This window comes from the organism of the source record quoted next, unplaced genomic scaffold (assembly GCF_019419815.1).
Source record: "Pyrus x bretschneideri cultivar Hongxiangsu unplaced genomic scaffold, Pyrus_bretschneideri_v1 Contig3, whole genome shotgun sequence".
Taxonomy (NCBI): domain Eukaryota; kingdom Viridiplantae; phylum Streptophyta; class Magnoliopsida; order Rosales; family Rosaceae; genus Pyrus; species Pyrus x bretschneideri.
This window is the reverse complement of record NW_025999612.1, coordinates 4,821,462-4,831,275: the sequence shown is the minus strand read 5'-3', so window position 1 is coordinate 4,831,275 and position 9,814 is coordinate 4,821,462. Positions and strand designations below refer to the sequence as shown.

The 9,814-nt window shown below is 38.7% G+C and overlaps 1 protein-coding gene across 1 annotated transcript; it reads left to right on the top strand.

The window, feature by feature from the left end:
* The first annotated feature begins 5,645 nt into the window (after positions 1–5,645).
* LOC103943733 (V-type proton ATPase subunit E) lies at positions 5,646–8,104 on the top strand. The gene is made up of 6 exons (XM_009354072.3): positions 5,646–5,897; positions 6,062–6,162; positions 6,765–6,921; positions 7,162–7,358; positions 7,550–7,649; positions 7,794–8,104. The coding sequence occupies exons 1-6, from the start codon at positions 5,796–5,798 to the stop codon at positions 7,827–7,829; spliced, it is 693 nt and encodes a 230-aa protein (XP_009352347.2). The 5' UTR covers positions 5,646–5,795; the 3' UTR covers positions 7,830–8,104.
* Positions 8,105–9,814: the final 1,710 nt, after the last annotated feature.

Sequence of the window (9,814 nt, the reverse complement as noted above, 5' to 3'; positions counted from 1 at the left end):
AACAACCTCCGCCACTACCATTGTCACCACAACCACAAGAACAACTATCAATGTTGATGCTGCCCCTACCACCATTGTTATATATGCAACCCAACCACTACACATCACTATTAGCACCATTACATCACAACCACAACCCTTGCCACCGTTACCATTGTAACGCTCTTACTACCATGGCTATTTTTGTCGTTATAACTTATATATGATTATATTGTTTTTACATTAAAATTTACCAAATGTTTTTACACTGCTTTTCATACTTACAACACTTTTAAAAGTACAATTTATGAAACACTCACCTGCTTATAGCTGATTATTCTTAAAGCACATCAGAAAACAATTTTTTTTTAAGATCAATTCCAAACTGGCCCTTAGTTAAATTGACTATAGTAGTGTGCTACAATTTGAGCACCCAAGCTAGAATTTCTTGTTGGAGAACAATTTAGAATATAAATAATAACATAATTTGGAAAATAATCGAATCTTTATTATTGAAATACTTAACAATACAAAATGAAAATTATAATATAGTTATGGAAACAAAAATGATACTAACTTGATTGATAGATGTGACAGCCCGTTCCGAAAATTTTTAAAACGTACGTGTGAAAGGACGATTTTGCCCTTAGTGTGATTTTTACGTTGTGTGGTTGTTTTGAGCTTGGTGTGGCTGGTTGTGGACCACACACATTTCCACACACACACCCTCACCATTCCCTGCCCTGCACCCCTCTGTCCCGAGCCTTCTCTCTCCCAATTTCCCCTCCATTTGTACGGACATACCTAGAAACCACCCAAATCTCCACAGATCGAAGAAACAAAGTACATATCCATGCTCGTGAGGTCCGTAGAAGTTCAACCATACCCATTTCAGGTAAGGATACCTTCGTTTTCACGTCGAACTCGAGATACCACGATTTTGTCACTGTTCATGCACACGTTAATTCTTGTGTTTTTGGGAATTTCAAGCTTGTAGGAAGCTTGGTGAGGTCCTTAGGAGGCTCGGGGTGGTTCGTTGAAGGTTTTAGACGTCGGGATCGTGAGTTTCGAGGTTGGCCGGAGTTGGTGGTGTTTTCCCGGCGAGATTTCGTGGATTTTAGCACTTGAAAGTGGTATGAACTTGTTCCTCTCGTTGTAAGCTTCAATTTGGTACCAATTTTGTGAAATTTGGTTGAAAAATGAAGAAGATAGGAGGATTTGAAGTTTTCCCAATTTTCCGGCGCCGGAGCCTCGCCGAAGAAGACGCCGGAATATTCCGTCAAAACTGACGAAATATTCCTAACGGCGTTGACGGAATCCGTTAAAGTTAACGGAATATTCCTGATGGCGTTAATTGACCCCGTCAGCGTGCCAGGCACGTGCCTGCGCGTGGCCGGCGCGTGGGGGGGCGTGCGACGGTGAAAATTTTTTCTAAAAATATGGGGATGTTTCTAAGGTTGAGTAGATCACGTTGGTGTATTCATACACCCTATTTGAGCATTGTATGAGAAGTTATTTCATAAGGTTGGTTATGTGTTTTAAAATTAACGTTTTTGTAGTTGTTTCGCATATAGGTGATACATATCCCGAGGACGAGCGCGGTCACTTGAGGCAAGGGGGTTACGACCCTTCTACATACCAGTGAGTGGGCTTTTGGTTTTCCGTATATACCTATATACTCATGTTTTCCCAGAAATTGATTTGAAACGTTTAGTCGTTTATATGCCATGTTTATTGTTTGCCATCATTTATGCATTATTAGTTATATATATATATATATGTTTGGCGCTGCGGACTCACAGGTAAGTGCCAGGTGAGTATGATTTATATTTACGTTCAGTAGTGATTCTAGATACATAGAGAGCTCATAACCTACACCCCCGGTGTTAGTGCTCCCGCCCAGAGTAGGGCACAGTCCTTCACGTGATGTTCACCTCCCGCACCATACGCTCATCTTGGATCCAAGTTGGGTGCATAGTCCTGTCGTACAGACCACTTTAGGTGGTTCCGACTCGTAGGTGACCCGCGATTATTCGTCCAGCCTTCACGTGATCGTAGCACTTGAGCGTACTTATATTACACCCAGGCCTGTCGTACAGACCACTTTAGGTGGTTCCGACTCGTGTGCAGGTATAGTTAGCGAGATGGAGATTTGAGCTCTAGATTCAGCCGTACAGGTCACGTTAGGTGACTCCGGCTGACAAATTTTAGGGCATTGGATTTGGCATTTCCTGAGCACTTGCATTTTACTTCGAGGCATATGGCACGACATATTTCTGAGCATGACTTGTATATATGTATATTATATTCTTTCTGGGAAGCATACGGGTTTTACGGCGAGGGGTTAGAACTTGTTTTGAAATGGTTTTTGAAAAGCTTTGTTTTTGCCCACTCACACTTTCTGTTTTGCGCCCCTCCAGGTTCTAGTTGGCTAGCACGTTTGGTGGCTTCCCCGAGGATTTCCCCGGCATATCTGACAGACTACCACCAGTGTAGGACCACCTTTAGGTGTGCTTTTGTCGTGTCAGTTTCTCCCGGACTGCATTAGGTCTTCGTGCTCTGAACTTTGTTTTCACACTTTGCTTGCACATGTATGTTGTTACCTTGTGTTAAGCTGAATTTTATTTATTCGTATTATTTTTATTATTATTTTATTAGCTTCCGCACTGTGCACATGGCTACGTCACTTCCACCGAGGATTTGTGCTTGTGGGCTAGGGTGAATATTGCAGACCAGCAGATCTGGTGGTCGACAATCGTTCGGACTTGGTAAAGGTTGTCGCGGCACCTGTAGTAGGACAGAGGATTTATCGTGACTGCCAGTATGCCCTGATCTCGATTGGGGTGTGTCAATAGAGGCTAGCAACGCTATGTCCTTTGAATAGTATTTTCTTTTCACTCTTGTACTTGTAATTCGATGATGTCTGCCTGACCAAGATACAACTATCAAATCCTATAAACCGGTGCAATTATAGAATTATGACGAATTGTTTTCTATGTTTACTCTCTGAAAGTTTATATACGAAAGAGAAGGAGAAGAAGTAGAAGATGATTGTCAAATTATGGCGAATTGCTTTGTTTGTTTACTCATATAAGAGACAAACCTAATATTAAGCGTATTGGAGAACTTGGTTTCCCGATGTGGGACAATTGAGGCACAAAGCATCAACATTTTCGTCTCCTGTAACATGGATGAATTAATTTAAATTAGGGAACTTTAACGAAAAACTCTCGGTACTTTTCATTTTTAAAAAAAACCACATTTTTACACTAAAAAGTCATTTCTGGATACTATTCATGTGGAGCCAAAAATAATCAAGAGGGGACACGTGAATTTTGGGGAAAAAAGAACAAAATTACCCTTGAGGAGCACCGGAATTCCTACGCGTGAGCAGTGGACAAACATCCCACAATCAAGTCAAAAGTGCCCAAATAGGTATTTATTTTTAAACCTATTTCATCCATCCTCATCAAATCCTCTCCACAAGGTAACCCCCAAAACATTTCTTTTAAATTATGTTAATTGGCTAATTAATGAATTTATTACCTAATTAATCTATTAATGGCCAATTAAACCACCAATTACATCAAAAAAAAAAAAAACACAAAAGGCATGTCACCTTCTCTCCCAAAGGGACGGGCCATGCACTATGTATTCAACCTCCTTTCCTCTAAAAACCTAGGTCTTGACTCTTGCTAAACACTCAAAAAATTCCCTAAACACTTTTCTCTCAAAATTCTAATTTTGGCATCGAAGGTTCTTCGGCCAAAGGTTCCCCACCCCACCCCACCACTCCCCCCCCCCCAACAAAAAAAAAATCATCATGGGCGTGTGAGGCTCTTGGGCCTTGACCAAAGGTGTTATTTGTTTTATAGGTGCAATTTTGTCCAAGATCAAAGAGGAAGAAATTTGCATCCACAATTCACTTTTCCCTTTATTTTGTCCTTATCGTTAAAACTCAAAGTTTTCAAGCCCTTTTCATTAGTTTTTGTTTTAAATTATCATGCCGTTAGGAAAAGACGAATGTTATGTTTAAATGTAAAAGCGAATGTTATATTTACATGTACATCAAATTTTTTGAACAAACGATATTATCTACACTAAGGAATGAGGTGAACTTAGCCTTATAATGGGCTAACAATAATGTGGTTTCAATTTGCCTTTGAAGAAAATCAAATCAAATCTAAAACCTCTTACATATAAATGAAGAAGAATATCACTAAACGATAATACATATATTAGAATATGAAGCAACGATAGAGGTAAAAAGTAAAAATATGAAGAAAAAAAAGGTGAAAAGTAAAATAAAGGGATAAATCAATGAGAGCAACTCCAGCCCATAGGCTGGTCCAAAACCTAAAAAATAGGCTGGGACCATCAAAATCCACTCTAGCCGAGCCAAATAGTTTGGCGCCCAGCCTAAGCCAACTTGTAGGCCGGCCCAAAACATGATGAGCAATGTCCCCGCTTATGTGATGTCATGCTGGTGTCAACATGACATCAGTGAGACCCATTTTTTTTTATTTTTTTTATTCAAGCGTGTGGGTGTGCGTTCTCGACAGAAAAAAGGTAGCGGTGCCCACTGTTGCAGGTGCAATAACCAGAGCTGGGAGAAGCCATATGGCGTGTCTTCGGCTGTTGGATTTCCAATGGCTAGTTTTCTGGACTGTTGGATTTCCAAGGGTAAAAAAAATTTGAAATTCAAACCCAATGGCTAATGATGTGTTGCGTTCTGGGCCGTCCAATTCCTAGATCAATGGTCCACGATTTTCGGCCAAAAAAGCCTTAAAAAAAAAAAGAAAATGGTCATAATTATGACCGTTGGCCACGTGCCCAAATCTGGGCTGTTGGATTTCAATATTTTTCAAATCCAACGGTCCAAATTAATTAACTTAATCATTAAAAAAATTTATTAAAAATTGTTTAAAAATACAAAAAAAAATTTATTATTATTTTTTTATAAAAATTTAAAAAAATTATTAAAAATTGTTTAAAAATACAAAAACAATTTATTATTATTTTCTATAAATACCTAACCATTATCTTCCACCTTACACCACATTTCAAGATTTTCAACACTTTCAACCAAAAGCTTTCATATACTTTTGTGTGCAAAAAATGGCTACTTGGACGGTCATTGAAGATGTTACGTTGTGTGAATGCTGGATTCAAATTAAAACTATTTTTTTAATTATTTTATCCCAAATTAAAAATCCTATCCGAAATTAAAGCTATTTTTTTATTATTTTATAAAAAAATTAATAATATTTTAATACGAATTGACTAGACCTTGTGTCACGGCATTTTTTAGGGGTGAAGATGCATTTGGTCAATTACTGTTCATTGGGGTCAATTACTATTCATTTGAGTAGATTATACGGGCTGGGTGCCAGCGCATTTTTAGGGGTGGACTTGCTCTGAAGAATAAAATTTTAGTGATGGAAGGGGTGGCTGAAATGCTTATGTGAGTCTTCCCGACCCCCGAAAGGAATATATAACCGTGACTTACCGCAAGTTGTCTCCTTTTTAAAAAAAAAGAAAAAATGGAGAATTTTATTTTTTGTGACGGCTCAATTAAACTAGAAATACCAAACCAAAAATAAAAAATAAATCCACATACTATGATTGATTGACGATGCTTGTATAAAACCGGTTTCTCGTTTGCCAAAAAAAAAAAAAAAAAAAAAAAAAACCGGTTTCTCTCTCGGCCTCAGTCTCTCATCTACGATTTACGACCGGAAAACGGCTCACTGTCACTTTGCTCTGCGCGAAGAAAGCCGTCGATCTCCTCCGACTCGATTCACCGATCAGCAAAGATGAACGACGCAGATGTCTCCAAGCAGATCCAGCAGATGGTGAGGTTCATCCGCCAAGAAGCTGAGGAGAAGGCCAACGAGATCTCCGTATCTGCTGAGGAAGTACGTTTCCCAATTCTCCTGTAACTCCCGCATTTTTCCCCAATTCTTACATTTCTGAAACCCTAAATTCGATCTTAATCTTGATCCAATTCACTGGAAATCATTTTTCTGTGTGTGTATAAGCTTAATTCGAGTGTTTATTTGGGGTGTTTTTGTGTTGGTAGGAATTCAACATTGAGAAGTTGCAGCTCGTCGAGGCGGAGAAGAAGAAGATCAGGCAAGAATATGAGAAGAAGGAGAAGCAAGTCGACGTCCGAAAGAAGATGTATGATTACTTGAATCTTCCTAATTCTGTTTATATTATCCCAATTGGTATATTTATCTCCTTGTTTTATGTTTTTATGGTTGAAACGAATGCGCTTTCTGCTGTTTGGTTTTGAATATTAGTTACTGGTAGGTTGAATTCGGATTGGGAAGTTAATGTGCTTGGTGTGGAATACGTTAGTGAAATCGTTAGTTTGGAAGTGCCAAAGATAGTTTCTTTCGTTGATTTTATGAATTTTGATGAAAATCGAGGTATTTGGTTCGAAATTAAGTTGAAACTTGAAAATGAGTTGATTATTCCAAGAGACCTTATTGTCATGAATCGGATGTGTATGAAATGATTGTTGAATTTCAATGATCCTGAGTATTATGTGCTTATTGTATTAGAATTTTGGGAAGCTAGATTAGCTCATAGGGTATTGAACTAGGTAAGGAATTGGGTAGAACGAGGTTCCAATCTTATCTTAAGTAAAACGAGTTCTGTTTCTGCGGGGTTCAATTTGGGTTGTTCAATGGAAGGCTTTCCTTTTGTTTTTCTTTTCCCGGCTATGCACGAATGCCACCTATGTGAGCAAGTAACAATTTTTTATTGGTTTGTTGCAGTGAGTATTCCATGCAGCTCAATGCTTCTCGTATTAAAGTTCTTCAGGCTCAAGATGATGTGGTTAACTCCATGAAGGAGGCAGCATCCAAGGAGCTTCTGAATGTGAGCCGAGATCACCATGCGTACAAAAAGCTTCTGAAAGATCTTATCGTTCAGGTCTGTTGTACTACTTATGTAGTTGGCAAGGTTAACCTGCCTCCTCAGTTTTTATGTGAACCTACAGAACCATCTGCCAGTGGAAATGGCTTGAGTTTAATGTATAATTCAGGGTGATGATTTCATATCCTTAATTGAGAAGAGATTGCTGTTTCTATCTATATCACACTTTCATGGATAAATTAATGATTAGGTTTGGTCTACTGAGAATTATGATATTTTTTTTTTTTGTTGTTGCAGAGTTTGCTTAGGCTGAAAGAGCCTGCTGTTTTGTTGCGTTGCCGGAAAGACGATCTACATCTGGTGGAGTCTGTTCTGGAATCAGCAGGACGGGAATATGCGGACAAAGCAAAGGTTCATTCACCTGAGATTATAGTGGACACTACTGTCTTTCTTCCACCTGCTCCTACCCATCATAATCCCCATGTTTCTTCCTGGTATGTTTCCGTAGTTATATATTTAAACCTAACATCACATAGTTTGGAAATACATGAGTTTTTGTACCGAGTCACAGGCTTTCTAGCTTCTGGAATTAGTCTGCCTTGCTAAAGTTTAGCTTATCAAACAGTTGGTTATTGAGAGAACGTAAATGATGGAACTTGCTGATGATAATTTGTTGACTGTTCAGTTCTGGAGGTGTGGTCCTGGCTTCTCGGGATGGGAAGATTGTGTGTGAGAACACCCTTGATGCACGATTGGATGTTGTATTCCGTAAAAAACTTCCAGAGGTATTTTCCTTTCAAAGCATCAATTGTATTTTGTAGTTGTTCACTTTATTTTCACTGCAAAGGATCTTTATGCAATTTTGGCACCATTTTTTGTCGGTTTGTGTAACCATGCTTCAACTGAGCTTCTGATTCTTCTCTTTACAGATCCGCAGAAAGCTCTTCGGTCAGGCTGCTGCATAAATGGGATGATGAATTGGTTTGTGTTTTAATTTTCCACCCTAAATTATGTGGCCTTGAGATTAAGATACCGGTCATGGACCAGCGGATCTGTTTTCCAATTCGATTGTCTATTTCGATTTTCTAGTTCTCCGAATAACGTTGTTGTTATATGTGGGTAAAAATAGCACTAGCTGTTATTTGATTTGGTGTTCATATCGTCTGGGGCATGTTGCAAATGTACTCATTCTGGTTGGTAATGAGATGATATTAATAAAAGTTTGCAGCTTGTTAGAGCATTATTGGGATTTAAATTTGTTTTCATTAATTTGATGAAGGGGGGATCACGTGAGCTGTCACGTGAACCATGTCTGTTCTTTTTCGGTATATTAATTTCCAGATTATGTCGGTGACCTATATTTTGTTGTCGTTTTGTCTTTTATTGTAACATGGAAGTCATGTACCATTGCAATTACCTGTAAAATGACAAAATGTTGCCTTCTTGTACTCTGTTGTCGTTATTATTGTTAAGTTTACCCTCACGAATTCCCCTTTTGATTTCTAAGCTTAACGGGTTAGATGAATACCGCTCCAATGGTTCAATCCTTAGTGCCGGAGAAAGTGAGTGGGTTACTAAACTCTACAGAATTGTTTTTTATAATGGACGGGAAAATTTGAGTGTGATACCAATTTATTGAATTGAGTTCTATATTAAACTCATGAGTTCAATATATCAAGCTCATAAGTGTTATACTAATATATTGAACTACACTAGTGTAGCAGTAGTGTTATAGAAATCAAACTCAAGATGCCTGTTTTTTATTTTTATATTGTCAATTGGTTTACGGTAGAACTTAAGCTTTTTATTTGGAAAACTTTAATGTGGGATAGTTCTGTACATTCTCACAGGTTTGATTATGCTTCTAGTTTGCAAACTAAACCTAACAAACCTATGTCCAAACAAAAGAGAAGTTTCCTCCATTGGGTCGAAGCTTGATTGTCGCCATCTTGCGGGATGCCCATTGGCTCGCTTGCTTGGCCATTAGGCTATTTCCAATTGAAAAGGTTAAACATAGCTATGTTCAAAATTATAATTGTGCAAAAGATTATTTTAAATTAACAGTGTCATGCCATACTTATATACTCCAACAGAAGGGGCTAAACATAGCCATCTCAATAATTTATTAGTTTTGAACTAATACTTTAAGTTTATTGGTTAATATAATCAAACTTCCGTTGGATGTTTTTCAAATCTAGCCTTTAAATTTGAATCAATTATTGCAACTGAGGAACATGGTCCAAAAAAAAAAAGGGCTGAGGCCATCTCCAATGGAGATGGCTATATGGCTTGTTGACCCTAAAAACTACCAAGCCTACGTGGTGCGTAGGCCGAGTAATTAATAAGCTAACTACGTCCTTCATTTGAATGTGGGGCGTGCCAACTCGTAGGCCTAGTTCGGCCGGAGAGTAAAATATGTTGATGTGGCATTGGACGCACTACTAACTTCTTGATCTCGTTACTGTGGTCGAGGAAGGAACACGTCTCGGCCTTCAGGTTCTAGAGCTTGAAAACAAGGCTGCTAGTTCTGCGAAGTTCAATATCAAATTCGGCTTTCAATGTGTCGAATATAGTAACTTGGTAACACCTCACTTCGTTGAGAAGACTGATGAGATGACCTTTACCAACAAGGACTCGGAAATCCTTGTTGATTGAGACTTGGATAAACAACCAGTCGATCTCGAAGCAGTGCTGTCTATCCAAACCGAAGGTGCTCCTCGGTCGGCTGATTCTACGGCTCCAGTGCTGTCTATCTAAACTGAAGATGTTGCCGGTTGTCTTCACAGTGCTGTCTATCCAAACTGAAGATGTGTTGGCGGGAAGAAAGGGGAGAATGATAAAATTCTCAGGGTTGTCGAGAAGCTTTGCGTAGGGCAATTTGAGTGCTGATTTGGAGGGGGCTGTCATCGTTGCAGATTGTCATGTATTTATAAAGGTGAACTTTCATGAT

Excerpts from the sequence above, each read along its gene's own strand:
- LOC103943733 (XM_009354072.3), top strand. The coding sequence starts at position 5,796 with ATGAACGACGCAGATGTCTCCAAGCAGATCCAGCAGATGGTGAGGTTC. Across the intron at positions 5,898-6,061 it reads TCTCCGTATCTGCTGAGGAA|GAATTCAACATTGAGAAGTT; the intron begins GTACGTTTCCCA and ends TTGTGTTGGTAG. Across the intron at positions 6,163-6,764 it reads GTCGACGTCCGAAAGAAGAT|TGAGTATTCCATGCAGCTCA; the intron begins GTATGATTACTT and ends GGTTTGTTGCAG.